General features: G+C 33.1%; 2 protein-coding genes across 2 annotated transcripts; one reads left to right on the top strand and one right to left on the bottom strand.

Annotated features, from left to right (window-relative positions):
* Positions 1-10,973: 10,973 nt before the first annotated feature.
* On the top strand, positions 10,974-13,756 carry LOC107899334 (CASP-like protein 5B2). Its single transcript, XM_016825016.2, has 3 exons — positions 10,974-11,445; positions 12,771-12,903; positions 13,368-13,756. Exons 1-3 carry the CDS (start codon positions 11,315-11,317, stop codon positions 13,566-13,568), a joined length of 465 nt encoding a protein of 154 aa, XP_016680505.1. The 5' UTR covers positions 10,974-11,314; the 3' UTR covers positions 13,569-13,756.
* A 244-nt stretch (positions 13,757-14,000) lies between these two features.
* LOC107899333 (mannose-1-phosphate guanylyltransferase 1) lies at positions 14,001-16,461 on the bottom strand. The gene is made up of 5 exons (XM_016825014.2): positions 16,269-16,461; positions 15,960-16,099; positions 15,620-15,682; positions 15,268-15,507; positions 14,001-15,180 (listed from the first exon to the last, which is right to left on the bottom strand). Exons 2-5 carry the CDS (start codon positions 16,068-16,070, stop codon positions 14,509-14,511), a joined length of 1,086 nt encoding a protein of 361 aa, XP_016680503.1. The 5' UTR covers positions 16,071-16,099; positions 16,269-16,461; the 3' UTR covers positions 14,001-14,508.
* Positions 16,462-27,552: the final 11,091 nt, after the last annotated feature.

The raw sequence follows: 27,552 nt of genomic DNA, 5'->3' as shown, positions 1-27,552 counted from the left end.
GAAATTTCTAGAAACTTTTAGGCTTTTCAATTTGATATTTTAATTTCATTTATTTCCATTTATTTCCTTTAATCACATCATTTTAGCATTGTTTTTGTGCTTATGCCGCCTCAGCCAATTCATTGAGGCTTAATTACTCTTTAAATCTTCCCTTATTTACCATTTAGGTTATTTAATCACTATTTCTTTTAATTAGCAAGTTTTGTACCTTTTTAATTTAGTCCTTTTTAATTAATTAACTATCAAGACGTTAAAATTTTTTAACAAAACTTTAATACTACCTTAATGACACCGTAAATATTTATAAAAATATTTACTGCCCGGTTCATAGAAACAAGGTATCGATACCCTATTTTCTAAACCATTTAACCTAATAAATCCTTATAAAACACAAATAACTAATGCAAAAATCTTTCTAAAATCACATTTGACTTGTAAATACTAAATAATAAAATTTATGACCTTACTCGTCAGATTTGGTGGTCTCGAACCACTGTTTCTGACACCACTGAAAATCAGGATGTTACAACTCTCCCCCTCTTTAGAAAATTTTGTCCTCGAAATTTGTTACCTGGGAATAGGTTCGAATAATGTGATCTTATTGATTCTTCTATTTCCCAGGTAGCTTCCTCCGAATCATGACGATGCCACAATACTTTTACTAATGGTACTCATTTATTTCATAATTTTTTAACCTCTCGAGCTAAAATTCTCATTGGTTCTTCCGAATATGTCATATTTGACTGTAGCTCAATCTCACTATGAGGAACCACGTTTGAAGGATCAGATCTGTACCGTCTTAGCATCTATACGTGGAACATATTATGAATTTTCTCAAGTCCAGTAGGCAAAGCTAATCGATAAGCTACAGGGTCGATTCTTTCAACAATTTTATACGGTCCGATAAATCTCGGACTCAACTTCCCTTTTTTACCGAACCATAATACTTTCTTCCACGGAGAGACTTTTAAGAATACCTGATTTCTATTGATCAGAAGCAACCTTCAAATAATCCCGGTTAATCCGAACTTTATCTTTAGTCTCTCTAATCAAATCAACTCCTACTAGTTTGGATTCACTCAATTCAAACCAATACAATGGCGTTTTACATTTCCTTTCATAAAGAGCTTCAAACGGTGCCATTTTTATACTAGATTGATAGTTATTATTATGCAAATTCAGCTAATGGTAAATACCTTTCCCAGCAACCTCCTAACTCAAGTATACAACATCTCAACATATCTTCCAGAATCTGAATCACTCATTCTGATTGCCCATCAGTCTTAGGATGAAATGTTGTATTGAAATTGAGCTTTGTACCTAGAGCCTATTGCAGTTTACTCTAAAATCTCGATGTAAATCTCAGATCTCGATCTGAAATAATGGATATTGAAACCCCGTGTAACCTCATAATTTCAGATATATATAATTCCGCTAAATTTTCAAGTGAAAAGTCTATTCTGACAGGAATAAAATGTGTTGATTTAGTCAATCTGTCAACAATCACCCATATCGAATCTTTTTTTCTGGGAGCCACAGGTAAACCGGATACAAATCCATCATGACATACTCACACTTCCATTCAGGAATTATGACAGGTTGTAATAAACCTATTGGTACCTGATGTTCTACTTTCACTTGCTAACAAATCAAACATTTTGCTACAAATTCACAAATTTCTCATTTCATAGTCGGCCACAGATACAACCGTTTCAAATCACAATACATCTTTGTACTACCCGGATTAATAGATTACATGCTACTGTGAGCTTCAGAAAGAATATCATTTTTGTAATCTGTATTATTCAGAATGCAAATTCTATTGCGATAATGTAACATACCATTATCATCAATGCTATACTCCGAACTCAGATTATTTTGAACCATCTATCGTTTCAGCGCCAACTAAGGATCATTATCTTGTAATTCCCGAATTCGTTAAAGAAACAGAGGTTTTGTTCTCAACTCCGCTAATACGGAACCATCTTTATTAAGAGTTAAATAAGCATTCACCACTCGAAGTGCAAACAAAGACGACTTTCGACTAAGTGCATCCGCAGCTACATTAGCCTTTCCCGGATGGTAGTCAATAACCAAATCATAATCTTTTAGTAATTCTAGCCACCATCTCTATCTCAAATTCATTTTTTTCTGAGTCATCAAATATTTCAAACTTTTGTGATCTGTAAACACGTAACATTTCTCATCGTATAAATAAGGTCTCTAAATTTTCAAAGCAAATACGATCCAACTCAAGACCATGTGTAGGATAATTCTTCTCGTGTGGCTTTAATTGTTGACAAGCATAGGCCACTACCTTTCTTGATTGCATCAGTATACAACCCAAACCATTTAGAGACACATCACTATAAACAACATACGGTACACCAAATTCTGGCTGAGTTAACACTCGAGCTTCTGTCAACATCTTTTTTAGCTGATCAAAACTTTGCTTACACTCATTAAACCAAACAAATTCAACATTTTTATGTAATAATCAGGTTAACAGAGAAGCAATTATCGAAAAGTTTTTAACAAAACATCGGTAGTAACCTGCTGGACCCAGAAAACTTCGCACTTCTAAAATATTTTTCGGTGTATTCCAGTTTACCACAGCATAAAATTTTACTCAGATCAACTCAAATCCCATCAGCTGATACAATATGACCCAAAAATCTAACCTCGTGAAGCCAAAATTCACATTTGCTAAACTTTGAGTACAACTACTTTTCTCTCAAAGTCTGTAGCACAATCTTTAAATGTTGTCCATGCTCAGATTCTGTCTTGGAATAGATCAATATATCATCAATAAACACAACTACAAATCTATCTAAATAAGCTTGAAAAATTTGATTCATTAAACCTATGAAAGCAGCAGGAGCATTAGTCAAGCCAAATGGCATTACCAAAACTCATAATGACCGTATCAAGTTCTGAAAGCAGTCTTTAGCACATCACACTCTTTAACCTTCAACTGATAATACTCAGATCTAAAGTCTATCTTCGAAAACACTGCAGCACCTTTCAGTTGATCAAACAGATCGTCGATATGTGGTAAAGGATATTTATTTTTAATTGTAACCTTGTTCAACTATCTGTAATCTATGCACAGTCTTAAAGAATTGTCTTTCTTTTTCACAAATAAAACAGTTGTACCCTAGGGAGACGTACTCGGTCTGATAATTCATCGGTCTAATAACTCTTGCAACTATGCTTTTAACTATTTTAATTCAGCTGGTGCCATACGGTATGGTGTTACTGATATCGGAGCAGTTCTAGGAATCATATCAATTACAAACTCAACTTCACGATCAGGTGGTAAACTCGAAAATTCTTCAGGAAACACATTAGCAAACTCACTAACAACTGGTAACTGATCTAACTTTGATTTTGAATCTCGAGTATCAAGAATGTAGGCTAGAAATGCCTCATTACCTTTTCACATCAATTTCTAAGCAAAAAAAGCTGAAATGATTCTAACAATATCTTTTGGATTTTAGACTTAACTGAAATTATCTCTCCTGTTTGACATTTCAAATCAATCCATTTCTATTTGCAATTTAGCACAGCATCATGTAAAGATAACCAATCTATTCCTAGAATAACATCAAATTCCCGAAAGGGGAGCAACAACAAATCAACAGGGAATTCACAGCCTTTCACTTTCAGTGAACAATTACAATACACTAAATTAACTATCACACTTTGACCTAACGGATTAGTAACTTGAATATCATAATCAGTAGATTCAATAGGTAACTTCTTTTCCGCTACTAATGCAATGTAAATATAAGAATGAGTGGACCCAGGGTCAATCAATACATACACAGTGACATCAAAGAGATAGAATGTACCAGCAATCACATTTGGAGCAGTGGTGTCCTCTCTTACTTGAATGGCAAAGGTACGCGTAGGTGCTCTAGCCTCTGGCTGAGTAGTAGTATCTTTCATACTCGAACGAGTAGTCTCAGTGGTACTATTTTGGCCCGAACGTCTATTTCTCTGAGAAGTAGCCGATTAGGTGAGGACAATTTCGGATAAAATGATCAGTTGCTCCACATTTGTAACAAGCCCTCATTTACTTCTACACTCACTAGAGTGGTATTTCCCACAGTATCTGTATTTGGGCTTAGGAGTATTTTGCACACTGCCCACACTAACAGCGAGTCTAGTAGATATCCCGAAATCTTGTTGAATCATCTTGTTTTTATTCAAACGTTCAGGCATTGAGGTAGCTCGACTGAAATTATATTTATACTTTTTCGCAGGTAATGCCAAAAATGATTTAAAAGAACCTCTTTTGTAAGATTCTCGATTCTGCCTATCTCGTTGCACTTTTTTGTTATACACCTCTTCCATCTTCTGTGCACGACATGACAATACAACAAATTCTCGTATTTCACCCTCCAATCATCATTTGGATTTCATCATTCAACCTTTCTTCAAACCGGATGCACATTTCTTTTTCGGTTGGTATAATTTCTCGAGCATATTTACTGAGGTATACAAATTCCCTTTCATACTCGGCTATTGATTTGTTCCTTTGGCGCAACTCAAGGAATTCCCTCTTTTTCTTGTCTAAATACCTTTTACCGATATATTTATTTTTAAATTCATTCTAGAAGAATTCCAAGAAAATTTTCTCTTTTAGCACTACAGCCACTATTGTCGACCAGTAATTATATGTTTCCTCTTTCAGTAATGACACAACACATCTCAAATAATTATCAGGAGAGCAAGCTATTTCTTCGAAGACTCTTATTGTATTTGAAGCCAATAATCGGCTTTAACTGGATCATTTTCTGACCTACCCCAAAATTTTTTAGCCCCACACTTTCTGAGTTTCTTAATCGGAGCACGTTTACCAGATTCAGTGACTGGAGGAGGTGGAGGTACAACCAGAGGCACTATAGGTGGTACAGTAAGGGATGGAGGTTGCTGAGCCGAATTTCTTCCCTACATGAACTCACTAAAACACTTATTCATAGATCCAAAAAACATGTTTTTAAGTTCTTGGTCTTGAGCCTGAGGAATCGGGACATTACTACTCGTCCCATGTTTAAAAGTCTGTGCTCTACTATTAACTTCATCATTGTCAGCACGTTCAGATCTGTCTAACATCTTTACAATCTATAAGAAAAACAAAGGTTAGATTGGATCATACACATCACACTATCACAGATTTATATGGCATGTATTTCTAGACATTTTATACATTACGTTCGTTCCGAGAATTGGCTAAATCGAAGCTCTGATACCACTAAATGTAACACCCCTAACCCTTAACCGTTGTCAAAACAAGGTCATAACATAAAATATACATATCATATACTAATCATAAATCATTGATATTGTCCCTTGTATGAGCCCTCGAGTCCCAAAATACACGTTGAGAATGAATCGGGACTAAACCAAAAACTCAGAGAATTTTTCGCAAAATTTTAAAATTTTCTTAAGTGTAAGGGACATACGCCCATGTGGCTAGGCTGTGTGGCTCACATGGTCGTGTCCCAGTCCGTGTCTATGCCCGTGTAACTCTCTTACTTGGGTCACACGACCAAGCCACACTCCCGTGTGCTAGGCAATGTGAGCATACTAACTTGTGAAATTAAGGTGCATGGGTCATACGGCCAAGCCACACGCCCGTGTGAGAATACCCAGGCATTATGTTTTTAAAATTTAAAGATACAAGAGACACACGGCCAGACCACACGCCCATGTGCTAGGCCGTGTGTCACACACGATTGAGACGCACGCCCGTGTCTCTCCCCGTATAGACGAAAATAGGTTATTTTAAGGTCACATTTCTCACCCATTTTTTATTTCAAGCTAATCATTTCAAATGTCATACTCATAGGCCATAAGAAGACCATCGATACACTCAGCTCAAGCTCTAAACATGTCATATTGTCTCATATATCATAGCATTTAAAATTTGCCATATTGATCAAAACACATATGCACATATTTATGCTAATTATACTATACTATTTCAATCACCAACATGCCTATAAACTATCATTCATTTAACCATACCGAACTCATGTCAAGCATGATAAACTACCTATATATGTATATAAGTTGATTGTAAGAAAATAAACAAAATGTAATTCATATTATATACACAACTAACTTTGATCAAACCATTCCAACCTATACATGTCATATAAACCATAATGTACGTTGCAAAAACTACCGAAACAATTTGGATAGTGTGGCTTGATGTGTTGATCCGATCTCCCGACCTTACGATAATCTAATCTTACCAAATCGAAGAACGATTTATGAATAAGAGTATATCATTATCAGAAGCTCAAAGGCTGAACAGAAGCTCATGAGAGCTAAACAGAAACCCATAAGGGTTTAACAGAAGCTCGTAAGAGTTGAACAGAAACCCATAAGGGTTAAACAGAAGCTCAATAAAGCTGAAAGGAAACTCATATGAGTTAAATAGAAGTTCGTGAAAGCTAAACGGAAAGTAAACACAAAAGTTCGCAACAAATACTATACCTCAGTTTACTTGGGTAATTTGTTCTCACTTTCCTCCAATGTCGTCAATTCATCAATTGCTGAATGTACTCATATCCCGCGTTCCATTTAAATCCGAACATTCAATTTAATTTTGAAACTTTAACAATATTTTATTTTCAACAATAGACTAAATACATAATATCATTCATCAAATCAATATCATTATAAATGTTTAATTTTAACCATACGAACTTATCTGGGTTAAATTGTAATATTTGCAGGAGTTCAGAGACTATTTTGAAAATTTTCCTTTTTTACGAGTATCTACGGACTCTTGATATGAAGCTAAAATATGAAAACTAGCTTTGAGAGCTCTTCAATGGTGTTTTTGGACAGAAAATTGATGAAGAAAATGTCTAGAAACTTTTAGGCTTTTCAATTTGATATTTTAATTTCATTTATTTCCAATTTTTCCCTTTAATCACATCATTTTAGCATTTTTTTTGTGCTTATGCCGCCTTAGCCAATTCATTTAGGCTTAATTACTCTTTAAGTCCTCCCTTATTTACCATTTAGGCTATTTAATCACTATTTCTCTTAATTAGCAAGTTTTGCAGCTTTTCCAATTTAGTCTTTTTTAATTAATTAACTATCAAAACGTTAAAATTTTCTAACGAAACTTTAATACTACCTTAATGACACTTCGTAAATATTTATAAAAATATTTACGACTCGATTCATAGAAACGAGGTCTCAATATCTTATTTTCTAAACCACTTGACCTAATAAATCCTTATAAAACACAAATTACTGATGCAAAAATGTTTCTAAAATCACATTTGACTCGTAAATACTAAATAATAAAATTTATGAGCTTACTCGTCAGATTTGGTGATCTCAAACCACTATTTCCGATACCATTGAAAATTAGGCTGTTACATTCATGGTCGGGCTGCTCTTCATTATTGAAGCCTTCCTCACAATCTTCTATGGTGGCCAACACCTTTGGATGAATATCTAGACGAGGACACAATATTGGGACGTTATACAAACATCCACTGTAGATTAAAATTTTGGGAGTTTGTAGTGGCCGTCCACAATTGGAATGATCTTCCCAGTAGACATTAAGATCAAAATCAATTCTAGAATGCTGACTTATTGGAATTACAACTTGAATAGGTTCCAGTTTAGCTATCTCCATAAACAACTCAATTGGACTCAGGTTTTCCATCTTTGGTCGGGGGGCAATAAATTACTATCATTGTCCCTAGATGATTATCATCTTCAAGTTCTATTTCTGTGAACTTTAGTGGATTTGTTGAAATCAAAAATTTGTAAAACAATTACAACATCTGTTTCCCTCATTGGGTAGCTATTTTGTATCGATCTTCTACTTCAAATCCACCAGCATAACACGTTTGTTGAATCTCATTCTGATTTTTTACCGACTTTGAAAAACATAACCTTCTTCAGCTGTATTTATAATTTCTCAATCGAAATGAACATAAACTAACAAAATTTGGGAACTCATTTTCAACAAAATTTGCTTCCTCCTTAAGAAACAAAACACTAATATTGGATTTCAACTGAAAAATGTAGAGAAAATGCTCAAATGGAAGAGAAAACAACTTTATATATTGAAGGGGTGCCGACCATTAGTGTCCCATCACCCACATTTTTTATTCTCAAATCTGGTACAAGGGTGGCATCCAAAATTTTATTTCTCAATTCTGATACAAAGATGCCGGCCATCAGTGTCCTAACACATGAAATTTTTTCTAATCCCTGAGAAAACTGAAGCCGACCATCTACTACCCTCAATCCAAAAATTTTTTTATATGATAAAGTGAGTGCTGACCATCAGTTGGCTAGCATCCAAAAAATAAAATTATTTCTTTATATGTAAAAGTGGTGTCGACCATTAGGGTCCCCCAACCTAATTTTTTTTTCAAATAATGGTGTAAAGTACACCAGTGTGATATTTGTGTAAAAAAAATACGAGGGTGCTGGCCATTTAGGTCCCCCAACCCCAAAAAATATTATTTTAACACTTGTCTAAATTATTAGGTGATGGTTGAGACAAATATCGAGGTGGTGCCGGCCATTTAAGTCCCCCACCCTAATTTACTGTTCATTTCAGATTATTTGAGTGATTGTTTTTGAACTTGGGTCATTTGTGTAATTAATTATTTTTTGAGTCATTTTTGTCAAATAGCCTTAAGTCCCCCCAACCCAAAAATTTAATTTTTTTAAGCCTGACACAATTATCAGATGATTATTGGGTCAAAAATCAAGGTGGTGTCGGCCGTTAAGTCCCCCAACCCAAAAAATTAAAAATTTTAAGCGTGACACAATTATAAGGTAATAATTTGGTCAAAAATTAAGGTTATACATGCCATTAAATCCCAACCCTATTTTTCTATTCATTTTAAATTATTTAAATAATTATTTTTATACTTGAGTTATTTTTATAATTATTTATTTTTGGGTCATTTTGATAAAATAACCGCAAGCCATCTATTGAAGACTTCCAAACAGGTATAGTGTCGCTGTCGTGGTCTCCAACCCGTCAAGGTAAGGCCTATAGATGCCTTTTTTTTTGGAGGTAAGTGAAAGTATTTTTCGAAGTCTACTGTAGAGAAAGTGAGAGATAAAAGGATTGAAAGAATTTTAATCAAAGAGAAATGTGATAATAGACAAGAGTGAATGAAATTTAATTTTTTTATTTGATATCCAAATTCCAACGGCTATCGTTAGTTACTTTTTTTTTAGTTATATTTGTACAAATATTTATATTCCTTAAAAAAATGATAATTTATGAATCAAATGGACCAATTAAATTAATTAAATTAAATTGGTGGTTTAATTAATTTAGTCATTAAAATTAAGGAAGAAATTGGTTAGGTGGAACATGCCCAAAAAACACAAAAATTAGCAAAGATTCTATTGGAGCAGAAAAACTTGGACGCATTTTGCTCATACTAATTTGGATCACTCGTAGCACTACCTGTGTTATAATTTTTATAGGGTGAAACTCAGCGTCGAAAGTCCCTAGGTCTCATAGGTTAGCGTAGCTGTTAGGAGCTGTCGGTTCGTCATATTGCTGATTGGTCAATTTATGCTATTAGACTCTGTACTTTATGTAAATTATGATTTTAGTACTTATATTTTAACTTGATCATTTTCAATTCCTATACTTTTAAAATTTGAAAATTTTAGGCATAACTAAATGATAACTACTAAATTCATTAAGTTAAGTTCTGTTATTTTTAAAATTTGATGTGTCAGGCATATTATCTCAAGTATAACGCTATGCATGTTTGTTATTTTTACATATCACTAAAAAAATAGTAATAGATTTAACGACGATCGTTTCCGTTAATATTGAAATTTTGAAATTCAAAAAATATAGCCACTATAAATGATCTAATTGGTGAAGGTGGACTAAATCTATAATTTTACATAAAATACAAGATTAATAACATGATTTAACTAAATAAATTTAATTGGTACTGTTGAATCAGAACTAAAATTTCAAAATTTATTTTTAAAAAATACAAGGTGTAATAGCAAAATTTGACCTTGCTGATAGGTTGCTATTAGGAGGGAAGTAAATTTGTTGTAGTGTTTTTTTTTTAATGAAACGAATATCAAATTATTGAAATCAAGAAAGACAATGGGTTTTAAAATTCGAAGTAAAGATGCTTTCATTGGAAAGCCGAAGCCGGTTGGCTTGGCACCGATAGGCTGCTAAGGTCCAAGGCCTAGTCATTACGCCTATAATTGAACATGATCCGCGATTCTTTTTTCGTCTCCAAAAGTCCAAGACCCATGGCTCAGGCCGACCCATCCTCATTAACTCATAACAACTTGTTCAACATTTCTTTCTTTAGTCCTTCCTTTTTGTCTAAAAAGAAGGACAAAAAGGAAAGAAAAGTTCATTTAGTTAGTAGTCTGTCACTCACTTGCCCTAAACTTGAACCCACTAAACCCATAGTCATAATAAATACTTATTTTGCAGTATAATTTTTCAAAAATCATTTTAGTTTCTTTTAATTTAATTTTTATTTTTTATTAAATTAACTTAAAATAATGAAAAATTTGATTTTTTTAATTTTATTGAATGCGGATTGTCACGTGAATGACACAAGTCTAATATTTAATTAGTTTTTTTAATTTTTTTAAAAAAGTATTAAAAATATATTTTTATAATTTTTATGTTTTTTTTACTAATTTTAATGTTTTTAATTTTTAAAATTTTTTAAAAATAATTTAATTAATTTAATGTTTGATGTGTGATTTTTATGGTAATCCATATTTATTCTATATCAATGAAACTAACCTTCATTGATTTTGAAGTGAATGGGCAAAAATTATAACCTTCTATCATTTTGAGCTGATTGAACAAAAAAAATATAAATTTAAAAATTAATAAAGACGAAAATAAATAATTTAAATAAATTTTTTATAAAATTTAAGGATTAAAAAAAAGTCATTATTCCAAACCAAAAACATTCTCTTTCTCTTTCTATTCACCGAATCAAGACCATCAATGTCACCAAATTTATAAATTATGATCTGCTAAGCTAATCATAATTTCAGGGTATTTCTTAAGTCATACGTTTTTTGTTTAATTTCATCAGTTTGGTCCAAACTCCAAAATGCCCTTTTCCATATTACCTTTTTAAATTGTTCAACCAAAAAAGAAATTGATTTGGACTCTGGATTTGAGTTCCATTAATGGAAGGACTTTAAGATTCTTGGGTTTCTTTCCCTTTTCTGCAAGGAGGACCCTTAGAGTTTAGGCGATACGGTTGGGGACCTTTTTGCTTGAAGTAAGAGGATGAAGGAGTTGATTGGGAGTCCAGGAACGGTGAGTGGATTAACACTAAGGGTAACCCAGTGTGCTTTTGCTGCTGCTTCCATTGCACTCATGGTCTCTGCCTCTGGTTTCTCTACCTACACTGCTTTCTGGTACTTCGTTTTTTCATTTTTCTTCTTTCGGCTTTGCTCTCAAATTTTACCTTGTTAGAATTAATGGGGGTTTTTTTTTGTGTGTGTTGGGGGGGGGGGGCATTGTTCCAGTATTCTTGGGTTTAATCGTTGACAAAATTTTAGTTAAAATGGTTTGTTTGAATCGGAATCATCTTAAAGCAAACATCTGGGCAGCAAGATTAGGTAGGCAAAACTGTTCATGAAAGGTTATTTCCTAAATGGGTAGAAAGAATAGGAAAAATAGAAGGTGAAATTGACCTGACTTTTAGACATGTGGACTTCTACCTCTTTGCATCTTATAAAGTGATGTGTGTTTTACTTCAAAATTTGTTTTTACACTACTATTTAGTAGCTGATTTTGATGTTCTAGTTCTTGTTTGAATTTATTGGATGAAATTTAAGTTCTAGATTTCTACTTTGGTATTTTGCATGAGAAGTGGGTTTCAGTTTTAAGTTTAGCTTAATTTTTTCCTAGTTTTTTTTAATGATTTTCCATATGTTGGTTGAGAAGCTAAGAGGGTTTAATGTCAAAGGTATGGGATTTTTCTACCTTCAATTAGTAATGTCAAAGGTATGGTTTTTTACTCTTCAGAGAAATGTATAGGATGCGTGCATAAACTTCTAGCGTACCAATTCTTCCAGAATTGGGTTTAAGCTGAATATGAAGTTGTGTAAATTTAGCATCTGGTAATTTACTTTGTTAAGCAGAAGCAATCATCTATCATCCAATGTTATTGCAACAGTGGAGCTAAATAAATCATAGACATGTCTGATTTGCTATATTTGGAGCTTGGTTGTTTAAAGTGTATTATTGCTCTTATAATGGCGGAACTGAGTGCTTCTATTAGGCATAAGGGCAGGAAGATGAACGGAACTCTATGAAGCTTTTCTGCTACTATGCATAGTGCAGTAATGGTGGTTCCCCGAGTCTTCGTTTCAAGATTTGTGTGCCTGCTAATAGTGACAGTCTAACAGAGCCATTCATTTGTCTGAATTATATTCAAGAGGCTCCGGTATAATATATGTTTGAATAAACTTAAGTTCGAAGTTGACTGAAGCTGTGTAACTCTCTGTTAAGCATCTTTATGCATGTTTGATCTTCTAAGGTCCCATTTAGTTGGTGCTTTTACTTTTAGCTATTTGTCCCTTGCTTTCAGTTCATATTTTTATTTTCTTTTTAATTCTAATTGAGAAAAGAAAAAGCAAAAGCACCCATCAAAGCCAAGATGCAACTTTGATGGAATAGAAATGCACTTCAATTGTATTTTCTGCACATTTGATGTTTATAATGCTTTCTGTTTCAGCTATTTGATTGCATCTATGGGGCTTCAACTACTATGGAGCTTTGGACTTGCATGTCTTGATGTTTATGCTTTGAGGGGAAAAAGAGATCTTCAGAATCCAGTTTTAGTGAGCCTCTTTGTTGTAGGTGATTGGGTATGAAACTGTTCTCTGATAATCCTCTCTTATCTCCTTTAGCCACTAAATGGATGCATTGACAATGATTTAAATCGGGTTTTCGACCATATATTTCCTGCTAGTTGCAGTATTTGTCATAGTCCTCACCAGCTATCACATATTTTCCTCATAGTTGTTCATGTTAAGGCTGTCTGTGATTCCACAAGTGGTTAATGGCTGTTCTTATTCTATCAAAAAACAACCTTTCCATATATTACATTGCTAGTTTCTGTGACCACCTTTTCATATTTTGTAATGGCCATAGAATACAATCTTACACTGATGCAGGGGTCACTGTCTGATCTGTATATGAACTCCCTATGCATTTTGCTTGATCTTTTTTAAGAGCGGCAAGCAATTGTTATTTTCAGTATTGACAACTCTGCAAATAGCTCTTCAGCTGGAATTGTATATCACTTGGCTAATCCTTGTTGAATGTACAGGTGACAGCTATGTTATCACTGGCAGCTGCATGTTCATCAGCTGGTATTATAGTTCTATATGCAAGAGACTTGGACTTCTGCAAGGCTCAAAGTCATATCCCATGCCGGCAGTTCGAAATATCGATAATTTTGGCATTTATCACGTGGCTTCTAATTGCAATGTCATCTCATGTCATGTTCTGGATCTTAGCCTCTTTCTAGAGGTCTAAGGGATTCCCATACAAGCACATAACAGCATCTCCTATTTGACATGTAAATCCTTTTTTTTTTTTACTTTGATTTTGACAATTTTGGAGAATTCGAGTAGTTCTGCCGCTTGCCTGTGCACATTTAAGCATTTTTTGTTTTAGTACTCAATTTCATTCAAAAGTTACTTGTTCTGACCCTAATTTTCAACAATTAACTAACAATACTGTCAAATACTTGTGGATCTTTTGTTGCTTTTTGGGATCTTAACCAAAGTCTTGATTTGAAAGAAATGCGAACTTCCTTTTCTTACATCTTCCAACAGAGAACATTTTTGTCTAATGTTGAATTCTACCATGTGTAACCAACATCCATCAAGCCTACCCCTGCTATATTTACAAATTTCCAGGGCCTTTGATTATTCTGAAGATAACATTGATTAAGATATACCTAAAGTTATGTTAACATTTCAAGATTCAGTCTGAACAAAAACTATCCCAACAGCATCATTCTGGCAGGATAAGAGAGGCTTCTACACAACAATGAGGCTTCTACACAACAATGGAAAAGATTCTAAATGCAATCAACTCGATACTTATTCAACGTTTAAACTAAGTGCATACAACGTCATAAATTTGTTGTCTGTATTTCTTCCTCCATTTTTTCTCTTTGTTTTTGGTTAATGACATTCCAAAATGAGAAATGAGATTGCTCCCTCACAAGTGTATAAGGTTGTCTCTGCATCCGGTCATCCACCAAACATGATGTTCACCGTTAACCAAAGGCCAGCAGCTATCCTTCAACTACAAGCCGACTGACACTCAGCCCTCGAACTTATTCCAACTGGAATTTGCCTAAGAATAACAAGAAAAGAAGGGAAACAAAACGGGTAATGCAGACAACCAAATTGCAATATCGAACTCTCAAAATGTTGATTCCAAGCTCAACCTTGTGATCACATGACAATTTCTGGCTTCAAAATACTAGACTTTATCTCCTTGTGAGGCAGGACAACACCTCCATTGCTATAAACTTCATCTCCAAGATGAACATCTTCTCCTAAGATCGTCATGTTTTCCAAACGTGCCCACTTTCCAACAGTGGAATGCCAGCCAATAATGCTATTGGAGACGCAAGTATGCTTCTTGATACGAACTCCACGCATTATAGTACAGCGTGACAACCTTACCCCAGACTCAATTATACATCCTGGACCAATGGCTACATCAGGTCCAACGAGGCAGCCATCGCCAATTACAGCACTCTCATCTACCAAAACATTCCCAACAAAATGAGATCCAGTTGACAACTTGGCAGAGGACTTTTTACGCAACGACTCTAAGTACATTCTCAGGCCAGTAATGTAATCCTTTGGTTGTCCAATGTCCATCCAGAACCCAGGCAGCACCATCGCATAAAGCTTATTCTCTGCTGCAATCTTTGGGAACACTTCTTTCTCAATTGAGGTGGGTCTCAGTTCAATTCGGTTAAGAACAGATGGGTTCAACAAGTAAATCCCAGCATTGATTTTGTTACCAACAAATATCTGTGGTTTCTCGACAAACTTTTTAACTTTGCCTGTAGTTTCTTCCATAACTACAACACCATATTTCGATGGCTCATCCACCTTGAAACAAAAGAAAGATCCTTGTGAGGAGGTGATTTTAATGGCAAGCTTTTTCTCAAGAATGCTAAACCCAGTTTACTACTTTACCTTTGTCACCATAATGGAAGCTTCTCCTCCATGACCCTTATGAAAATTTACCATTTCTTTTAGTGGATATTCACTTATAACATCACTATTGAGGACAAAGAATGGCTCACCAGAGCCATCGATCAACTTGTCTCTAGCCAGAGCAATAGGACCAGCTGTGCCAAGTGGTTCAGTCTCCTGTGAGCAGGTGATTTTAATGCCAAGCTTTTTCTCAAATTCTTTTAGGAAATTTAACATAACCTGCAAAATCAATGGAGCAATATAAAAAACTAACTTCAAGGAAAAAAAATCAATAACAAACAGTCATCAATATGAAAATTTGCAGCCATAAAAGGGCACTTTTCTATGTTACCTCTGGCTGGTAATTGATGGCCAGAACAACTTCAGTAACTCCAATAGCTTTGAGAGCTTCAATCTGGTAGTATTACAAATAAAAAGGAAACAAACGAACTATGTACAATCATTCGTTTAACAATACCACGTAAAGCTTCACACTTTTTTTTTTAATCATAGAATCACCAAATTTATCTTTGTAACAAAAGCCAGGTCTAAATAAATCTTAAACCCATTTTAAACAGGATTACCTGTTTTTGAAAATCTACCAATATTTCCAGGAATATAAAATCACCAACAACAAACAAGAAGTAAACCAAAGACGATGAGGAAAAATCTAAAATAAAATATAATAAAACCTGATGCAGTATCATGGGTTTGTTAGCAAAATCCACCAAAGGCTTTGGGACGCTAAGAGTCAACGGTCTCAATCGTGTTCCAAATCCACCAACAAGAATGAGTGCTTTCATCCTGATACCTCACAAAATATCTGAATTTCCTGTAAATTATATGACCCATACCATGGATTATCTCAAGCAGTGAGTCGTTAGTGTATCTAATAACAAATCCCATAAATCATAAATAGCAAAAATGGGGGACGTTTGATCATAGATGGATCTAAGGTGGCGGAGACATTGGAACATGTAAGGAACTTGAACTAGACTTACAGAAGTGGCTTGATCGGAGTTTATTTGTAAGAACTTTCAGCCTGTGATTGTGACAGAGATCTTGGCGGTCTTTTCTCGGAACAAATCTGGAAATAAATTGGATGAAATTAATGCTCTAATGGGGACTCCTCGTCCAAGTTAAAGCCAAGCTTTTGATTCCTTGATGAATGTACAAGGCCATTGCCACCTGAGGCCATGTGGGCTAGTCTAATAAAGTGGCCTTCCAATTTTTCTTTTGTGTGTGTGTGTGTTTTTTACTTCCTAAATTCGGAAATATTAAATAGTATAAGTTAATTAGGATGATATTTATTAAAAAAATTAAAGTATTATTTTAAAAAATAAACATTAAATAAATGCTTTAAAATACATTTTAATTAATTTCTATGGACACCATTAAAATAACTTTTCACACTATTAAGTTGGAATTCAATTTTGCTCCTAGTTGAATAAATTTTTGAGACAATGTATGGCTATTTAATAGTATCAATCCTCACAATATAAATGATTTTCTTTAATATTTAACTTGTTAATATTTTGTATAAAAAACTTATAACTAGAAGATTTTTTATCTTTGATTACAAGCCCTTGATTGAGAAGATGCTATCAAATCAAGCATTGGTCTGCTCGCCACCTAAGCTTTGCTAGCAGGTTGCAACATGCAGGGTTTTTGGTGTAGGTAGTTTTTGTTGCCCAAAAACTATTCTCGAAAGGATCCCATCTATGTTCAAAGTTCTTTTGGAAAGGCAAGGATTGTAGTGGTACTGGTATTTGTGTCTATTCGCAATTAATTTGTCTACCAAGGTCTGAGGGTGGTTTAGGATTAAGTGGCAGTGAGGAATGGAACAAAGCTTGTATATTGTAGCTCAGTGATCACATGTGCGTGTGCACAGAAAACAGACCATTTAAACAATTGATAAATGTCTTATCAAGTTAATTACAAGTTAAACCATTGTTAATATAATCGAGTTATAAATTATTAGTGTAAATTCAAATACAAATTATTTGTAAACTAAATTTAAATTAACAAATAAAAATATCAAACTAACTTTCTTCCTTTTCACTAGAAACTATACAAATGGATTGAAATGATGGTTGAATGAGTCATTGATTACTAACTAAGCTAATAAACCTATGATGATTATATTGTTTGTCACTTTTAGCTAAGAATCTCTTCTCAGTCTCATCCTAGACTAAAAGATACCACCTAGGTTCTCCTCTCGGTCTCACCTAGGCATATAGATTTCCTTTTGGTCTCACTATTCGGCACAAGTGTATTAAAGTCCTACACGATAGAGTCTCTTCTTAGTCTCGTCTGTCTAAATCTTCCACTAGAGGCATAAATTCTAGTGTAATATGCAATTTAATACACTTGAACAAGTTGGAAAAACGAGTTTGGAAAACGCAGCGGAAAATAAATTTAGTGAAAAACCAGAGTTTTAAATATTTTTCCAAAACAAGATCTTGGTTGTGATATCTAAAGTAATAAACACTTAATCAAAATTGTACATTTTCTATTCATCTAGGATGAACACTTCGACCGAGTAGTTTTCTCTGCTATCCTCAAGCTCACGTCTACCGACTATGGGCTCGTTTCGAATCAGAAATTTTTACAAAAATTACCAGTGGGGTAATTTTGTAATTTCTTTAAAATTTTGGGTCAAGTTGTAAATTAGAAAAATATCTCTAACAATTTTCTGGAATAATATCTTCAAAGAATTTTCTCTCTACAACTTTCTATTGAATTCAAGTGTGTGAATAAGACCTAAGGCTCTCGTTATATAAGGAGAGTTTAGAGAGTTCAACTATGATTAAACTTAATCATTTTAATATTAAATTAATATAATATTTATTAAGATAAATATTAGATTAAATTTAATATTAAATCTTATTAAAATAATAGAACGTTTATCTACAAGATAAACATTAAATTAAATTTAATATTAAGATAATCATTTTAACATAAAATTAATAAAATACTATTAAGATAAGTATTAAATTAAATTTAATATTAAACTATTAAAATAATGTTAGTTTTGGAATAATTAATTTGAAATCAAATTCTCTAGTAGAGTCCTAGTAGTGTAACTTTTCCACTGCTCAACCATCGATGACCAACCACTGCCGGCCACCGAGATGTCACCATCGCAGCCACCGGCACCGTCGTGTCCGGTGATACAGGTGCGACACCCTTACGGCACCTCGAGCCAGTTCGATCCAGGTCAATGGTGATCCGACTGGTTTGGTCTAGCCACCGGTTGGACTGTCAGCACGGTTTCACATACCGAGCTCCATTTTGACTAGTTTTTGGGTCTTGGTCTAGATTTTGGGCTCCTAGGCCCAAATTACGATCTCAGATCCAATTTTCAAGTTCAATTACCCATTGGGCCAATTTTTTGACTTGAAAATTAACTTCCAAAAATTCCATATTAATTCTAATTGATTTGATTAATTTAATTTTACTTGATCAAAATTAATTTTTCCAAAAATCACTTAAATTTTCCAAATTAAATTTTCAAAAAAATTCTTTAATCAAATTCTCTAGTTGAACAATTATTACGACCACTTAACTTAATTCTACTTCGAATAAGTTGAACAATTATTACGACCACTTAACTTAATTCTACTTCGAATAAATTGACTCAATTAAATTATTCCCAAAGTTATAGAATTTTCTTCTGATTCAAATGCGGTCCGATCGAGCTTTTTTTGAGCTAACGGAGGGACCAATCGGACATATACAATTAGGCTCTAGTGATTGCAATTATGTCCAAAAGCATTGTTCCAATAATTCACAATTACTTAATCATGGAGTCAGTCCACAAGAAGTACCATGATTGAAAACTCCTTATTGTATACTCTTTAGAAAACAATTCATCTAATTGCTTTGTTCAATGACCTCGTCATGTGTGTGTTACCCTCATATGATATCCTTGATTCATTTGAGTTAAATTTGTTCATTCAACACAATTCTATTTTATCTCATTGTCATCATTGTGTCTTCTTAATGATTAATATGATCATTATCAACAAATGGCTATGATAAATTGCTCATTCGAGAACAAGCAACCCGTGACCATGTTCCATATTTATCAATCCACACAATACCAATGAGAGGATATCATTAACTCTTTAATTGAGCTATGAATTTCATTGTTGCTACTAAAGCCATGCCATACACAAGTCATGTACCCAACATATCGGCTATGGGCTCGATCATCTTTAGAGCATAAGCCTCCACTTATATCAAAGCACATAAGTTGCATACGCATGGTCAGTGACTAATTCAGGATTTAGGTAAATCACACCATGAACGTCACAAGTGAATTAATTTACAAACAGATTTAGAATTAATTCATCCTGGGTCCAGTCCAATGTATCATTCTACCAATGAATACATCTATGTCTCCAATCGTGGAGTCAACTGCTCTGATAGCTAAGACTACTCATCTCTCCAATTAGAATTGTAGAGGACATAATAATCCTTTTCAGTATTTTAATCAAATGCTCACTTTGATTCTTTTACGGGATTATGGACTCATTTAGGTTATCTACTGAAGTAAATTATCTTTTTCGCAATCTAAACATTCTTTATAATGCCACTTATCTTCAGTTTGAACTTTAGACAATTAATGAGCTAATATTTGCTTGTCATAATTTCGCTATGCATGCAAAATATAAAAGGCATAATAGTGAAATGTGAAATTAATTTTATTTATTTATTCATCGTTCAAATAAATAGAAAATAATTACCTGTTTACTATAATATGAGCACATTTCCCAATAATCTCCCACTTGTCCTAGTGAAGTAAATGTGTCATGTTTCGCATTCCCATATCCTCGATGTGTTTGTTAAAACTCCTAGTTACAATAGTATCAGTAAACAAATCCACAAGGTTATTTTCAGAAGCTACTTTCATCACATCTACAATTCCTTCGGCTACTGCCTCTCGTATCAAGTGATACTTCCGATCAATGTGTTTTGTCCTCTTGTGACTTTTCATTTCCTTGGTATTAGTTATTGCAGCATTGTTATCACAATATAGTGATATGGCTTTTTCCATACTAGGAATAACTTCAAGTTCGGTTAAGAACTTTCGAAGCCATATTGTTTCTTTCGTTGCCTTAGAAGCAGCCACATACTTGGCCTCCATAGTAAAGTCAACAGTGCAAGTTTATTTTACACTTCTCCATACTATGGCTCCACAGCCTAGAGCGAATACATTTCCCAACGTCGATTTCCTCAAATCCTTACAGGTTTGGAAGCATGAGTTTGTGTATCTAATAGGAGTAAGATCCTCCCTAGAATACACAAGCATATAATTCATGGTTCTTTTAAGATACCTTAATATATGCTTTACAGCTTGCCAATGCCTGAGATATGGATTTGCCTGATATTGACTAACCATTCCTACAGCTAAACAAATATTTGGACATATGCAAAGCATCGCATACATAAGGCTTCTAACTACCGAAGCATATGGAACCTTACTCATATGTTTTCTTTCTTCCGTTGGCTTAGGATAGTTGTCTAAAGAAAGATGAAAACCTGATGCAGTCAGCTGAATGCCTAGCTTTGCATCAGTCATTGCAAAACGTTCCAGTACCTTATCAATGTATGAAGCTTGAGAAAATGCTATCTTTTTATTCTTTTGATCCTTAAGGGTTTGAATTCCAAGAATATAACTAGTTTCACCCAAGTCCATTATGCTAAACTGTTGAGCTAACCACAGTTTAATTGACGATAATTCTTCTACATCGTTTCTGATAAGTAGAATATCATCGACATACAAAACGAGAAATACCACCTTTTTATCCTTTATACGCTTATAAACACAAGGTTCATCAGTGTTTTGCTCAAACCCCATATTCTAAATCTCTTGGAACTCTCTTGCTTGGCTCCTCAGCTCCTCAAGCCAAACAATTATATGCACAAATTGTGAGGGTGTGAGCTTTAAAAAGCTCAGTGAATGTTAATAAAAATGACTAGCAAATCAACATGCAATCAATCACCAATTATTAGCCATGTAATGACCCAAAATTTACAAGCATCAGAAAAGTACATTATCGGGCCTCCGTCTTAGTAAACTGAGTCATAAAAAATTAAAATTAAAATTAATTAATTATTTAAAGTAATTATGAGTTTAGTTGAGTGCTTAATTAGGTATTAATTGGGTGAATTTAGTTTAATTAAGAGAAATTAGGAAAAAGGACTAAATTGAATTAGGGGTAAAAGTTAAATTATAGATTAATAGAAAATAAAAAAGATTAAAATGGAAATTAAGCCATTAATAAGAAATGAGGCAGCATAAGTGATAAAAATCTTAGATTTTTATGTTTTATATATATTATTTTATTATATAATATATTATATTATATTAATTATATTATTATATATTAAATAAACCAAATAGATGACAAATGCATGGTAAAGATTAAAGACAAGTGTAATAGTAATAATTATATAGGTACACTTTTAATAAAAATAAAAATATGCTTAAATAATAAGTAAAATATTTTTTATAATAATATATTATTAATATTATTAGTTAAAATAAAAGAAATAAAGTAAGTAAAACAAAAGAAAAAGAAACAAAAGAAAAACAGGAAAGAAACAGAGAAAGAGACGAAAACAGGGGAAGAAAAAGGGAAAGAAAAGAAAGGGGGAAATTTGAGATTTTTGGTAAGCTAAATTTAGCCATTTTCTCTTAATTTTGATGTTTTAGAAGCTTTAAAACAAAGTTTTGTTGAAATTAAGTGGAGGTTATGGAAGTTCTTAGGTTTTTGAACATTTTTCATTTTGAACAAGTTGTTAAATTAGGGGTTTACTTGATAGAATTTCTAGTTAGAATAGATAAAAGGATTGAATTGTAAACTAAGTTATAAGTTTTACATAGTTGGGATTAAGTTATAAAAAGCCTTAAATTAGGGTTTAGTTATGAATATTGAATAGTTGAGTTAAGTATGACAAGAAATTAAGTAGAAAAGAAGTATGAATTAAGTTAGAAAAGTAAGTAAGCTTAGTTAGAATTAAATTGGGAATAAGTAGGAATTGAATAAAATTTAATTATTATTTTTTTATGCTGTAATTAATAGTGAAAATAATAATTATTTTCGTAGCTAACAAGGAAAACGAGGCATCGGCATCCAAAGGAAAAGAAAAGATCGTTGAGGAGTAAACGCGTATTCCGGGTTTGTATTACTATAACTTAATCTATTTAATAAATTCTATATTGAAATTGTATTCATGGGACATTTAAAGTAAGGTAAGTAATAACATTTTAAATTAAGTAAGGATATGTGTGAATATTGAATTACATGTGAATTGAAATAATAGATGTTTTGAATTGTTTGAGTATTTGAAATTGTTGTGGAAATGAATTCGAAATTGGAAAAGTAAAATAATACCCTATTAACTTATCGGACTAGATTGGATACAAATGGCATGCCATAGGATTTGTGTTGTGATGAGGAGATTTATAGTTCAGCTGAGAAGATGATTATGTTATTATATGCTTCGGTTTATCTGAAGAGGCATTTAATGCCTTATTGGTGTTTTTGGGAGGATATGATATACTGGTGTGTTATGGAGGATTTATATTATTCCAGGTGTGTTTAGGTTGGATATTCTGGTGTGTTTGGGTGGAATCTGCGTATCTGTCAGAGTCCGAGCCTTGTTAATAGGGTAAATAATTGAAATAAAAATTTGAAAATAAGATTGGTTGATTTGACACTATTGAAAAATACGAGAAAGAATGTATGAGTTAAATTATGAATTGAATTAGTATGTAATATATATATATATGAATTTAAGATTTGTGAAGTGATATATAAATATGTATATTTAGTTTAAGTGATTTATAAAGATTATGGTCGATGTTTGAAATTTTATTATTATTAAATAGTTTAATTTATAATAATACCACTGAGTATGAAATACTCAGCGTACGGTTGTTTCCGTGCATAGGTTGTAGAAGTCAAGTACTGAACCAGCATCCAAAACCAGACCCGACTTCAGCAAATTTTGGTGATATATATTTTCTTTTGTTAATGTGGCATGTACATAGGATGTGTATAAATGTTTTTATGTTTTGAATACAAATAGTTAAAAATGTTAGTATTATAAGTCTAAGAATTTTAATGAAAGAAGTTTATCTATTTCAATTTAATTAGTACATTGATAAATTTAAATTGATATTAAGTTGATTGAGTTTGATTAGAAGGTATTTAGTGTAACACCCCTTACCCGTATTCCTTAACGGAACATAGTATGAGGTATTACTAATTTTTTTTAAAAAAAAAATTTCGACAGCATTTCTGCTTATTTTTACATACAACCCCCTGCAAGTTTTCAATCACACTTTCAAACAAATCCAATAATCCAACCAAAAACAGTTGTATGATCATACTCAATTTGTCTAATAATAAACATCAACATTTTAAACCGAAACATACTATATATTTGTTTACGCCATAATACATAAAGTCGTCTATATATGCCATGTTTCCAAAATATGAGTTGCAAAATACCCAAGCGTTGATGATAGTGTAGATGATTACCTGACTCCGCCCAAGTTCCGAGTTGATTGATGTCACTATAATCAAGGGAAAAACAAAAACGAGTAAGCATACAGCTTAGTAAGTAAACATATGACAGATAAATAAATTTCTCACAAGGTTACACCATAGTATAATTTTAATCACAAATAAATTTCATTGTTTGTTCAATTTCCAGCAAGCTGTTTTTCTGCGTCATAGTCACTAATTTATTTTTATCTGGAGCTACAGGACTCCAAATTGAATTATGTAAATTTTTCCCAAAACTAGATTCATGTACCTTTCCACCATAAAATTTTCAGAATTTTTGGTTTAGCCAATTAGTACAGTTTATTCTTTAAACTTTCCCTGTTTCACTGCCTGACAGCTCTGACCTCCCTTTACTAAAATTTACTTAACTCCCTGTAAAAAATTCAAACAATGTTATCGTTTATTTATATTAAAAATAGACTCATAAGGAATCCAGGCATATAAATTTCAAGCCATAATTATTTTTATAAAAGTTTTGGTGATTTTCCAAAGTTGGAACAGGGGATTCCGAAATCAATCCAGCCCTGTCTCAAATAAATCCAAATATCCCAAAATATAAAACTCTTTTGCTTCCTTTGTTTCTTTCATATGAAAATAGACTCACTCAGCTTTAATTTAATATATTATTAAACCTCCAATTCATTTTCCACCATTTATGGTGATTTTTCAAAGTTGCCCAACTGCTGTTGTTCGAAACAGGTTTGTATTTAAATTGTTTCTTTTGTACTTTTGATATTTCCCCCCATCTTATACATGGGTTGATTAAGTATCAAACCCAATATTCCTCCCATAACCTTGTCCACCATATGTATAAATATTCACCTTCCCAATTTACTCGTTGAACACTCGGAATGATAACCGTTATCGGTGGATTCAGCACTTAGCAACCACCAGTGATTCGGGGAATCAACACTTAGTAACCCCCCTTTTTTTACATTCAAGGATATGGTGGAATCAACACTTAGCAACCACCAGTGATTCGGGGAATCAGCACTTAGCAACCCCTTTCACATTCAAGGATATGGTGGAATCAGCACTTAGCAACCACCGAAGAGTTGGGGAATCAACACTTAGCAACCCCTTGGGGAATCAGCACTTAGCAACCCCTTTCACATTCAAGGATATGGTGGAATCAGCACTTAGCAACCACCAAAGAGTCGGGGAATCAGTACTTAGCAACCCCTTGGGGGAATCAGCACTTAGCAACCCCCTTGTTATTCAATATAATCCGGCTTATTCCGAGTGTTCAACCAGAAACCGTGTTTTTCAACACTTTACCACTTTTCCCAATTTAATCACATTTTTAGGATCTTTGCCAAATATTTATTCTATGTTCAAATAAATCTCAACACATATCAAATAATATCAAAATAATACATTATTTCACATGTTTACTTACCTCGGTGCAAAATATCATAATTTTGCAATTTACTCCACTACTTTCTCTTTTCCCCGTTTGAGGTATTCTTCTCGTCTTTCTTGATCTATAATAACAAATTTAACTCATTTAATGTTCACATTTACCACCCAACTTTTTGTAAAATTACAATTTTCCCCCCAAACTTTTGCATATTTACATTTTTGTCCCTAAGCTCAGAAATTAAACTTCATCTCTTATTCTTATGTTTTATGACATGCTGAACATTTTTCCCTTCTATGGAAACATCAAATTCTCACTCTAACACATACTTTTGAACATTAACTATTTTTACCGATTATGTCAATTTACCCGTTTTCGTTTAAAATCGCTTAGCAAAAGTGGTTTAACATAATTTCTAGCTTCATATTCCACCATAAAACAGCAAAATAAACACTTTTCACCTATGGGTATTTTTCCAAATATAAACCCTAACATGAATTAACAGTAAAATAAGCTGAACCGAGCTACGAGGATTTCAAAAATGCAAAGAACATTAAAAACGGGGCTAGGATGCACTTACTATGAGCTTGAGAAAGCAAAGAAACCCTAGCTATGGTGTCTTCCAAAATTTGGCAGCAACTATGGAGAAGATGACACCATTTCTCCATCTTTTTCCCATTTTATTTCTTTTTATTACTAAATGACTAAGATGCCCTTACTTAAAAAAAATCTATTTCACTAATTCTATGCCCATTTTTATCCATCAATTAACTAATGGTCTAATTACAACATAAGAACCTCCAATTTAGAATTTCATAACAATTTGACACTTCTAACATATAGAACTCAACTTTTGCACTTTTACAATTTAGTCCTTTTGACTAAATTGAGTGCCCAAATGTCGAAATTTTTACGAAATTTTTCTGTAAAATTGTAGACCATAAAAATATAATAATAATCATATTTTTCCTTGTCGGATTTGTGGTCCCGAAACCACTGTTCCGACTAGACCCAGAATTGGGCTGTTACATTTATAATAGAAAATGAGAATGTGAAATGAATTGGTTGAATTGGTTATGTTTGAAAGTGATATGGTTTTATTTGCAGGGGGTTTTATGTAAAAATAAGCAGAAATGCTGTCGAAATTTAAAAAAAAAATGAAATATTCGAACAAGTTCCGTTTTTTATATATATATGTTTTGGGCTTTGAGAGTCCATTATATGGATTTTGTTATTAAATTATATTACGAATGTTAATTTATGTATGAATTATTCGTAAGTTGCCTGATATGTTCGGTAATGCCTCGTAACCCTGTTCTGATGACGGTTCGGGGTTAGGGGGTGTTACAAGCCATAATAAAGTAACATGTCAATTTAATTTTCATATGCTTTATCAATATCAATAATCAATTATTCATGGCTTACAAACATCGAATGATATAACAATAATCACACATAAATATATTGGCATACACTTCTCATGGCTTAATTGGGTGATCATACATCGGATAAATGAATCTCCAAACTCCCACAAATATTAAATACAATCCATCGAGTTGAGCGGGCTGCAGCACACGCTCCCTTATAGCGCCTCAAATAACCCAATAAGTGGAGACTCATGCTCAACACTTCCTTATCTACTCCAAAAAAATTAGTCCACCTAGAGCCTTATGCTTACAATGTCACAAATAAAGGTGAGTACTCACAAATCCTATGACATGCCAACTATATCCAATGGATCCACCATGCATGTTGCCAATATACTCAGTCAAACATAACATATAAATCAACCATTATTCTGCTCAATTTAATGTGACAAAATGCTTATGTGTAACATGTAACATAGCCATTTAACATCCAATTAAATCAAGCATTTCATTTACCATTTTCCAATGTTCAATTACCAATTGTAACACCAATATATCATGATAAAAAACTCTAGTAAACATGCTTTAATCATCAATATAATTAACCTAATTAAATTGCACAAAACCACCTAAATGCTTACTTACCATTATTCATTAAAAATTCAACTCTTGTACATATAATATCAATCTAGCAAAACTCAGTCATTCAACCATAATTAATCAACTAAAGTCATCAATTAAGCTACTAATTAAACATAAATGAGGGTCAAATTAAAAAAAATTGCCCTTAGAAACACTTACCACTCAATTTATTCTACCATAAACAAGTGATCAACCAAGCAAATCCAAGCTTCAATTCCAATTAACTTGGTCCCTTCAAAATTCGGAGCTTCAACAGAGATAAAGTAGACATTACCACCTTTCCAATGCTATAATAAACACAAATTTTAATTAATTATACTAATTGAAATCC

Source organism: Gossypium hirsutum, chromosome D04 (assembly GCF_007990345.1).
Source record: "Gossypium hirsutum isolate 1008001.06 chromosome D04, Gossypium_hirsutum_v2.1, whole genome shotgun sequence".
NCBI lineage: Eukaryota > Viridiplantae > Streptophyta > Magnoliopsida > Malvales > Malvaceae > Gossypium > Gossypium hirsutum.
The sequence above is the reverse complement of the archived record's forward strand: the minus strand, read 5'-3'. Positions and strand labels throughout refer to the sequence as shown.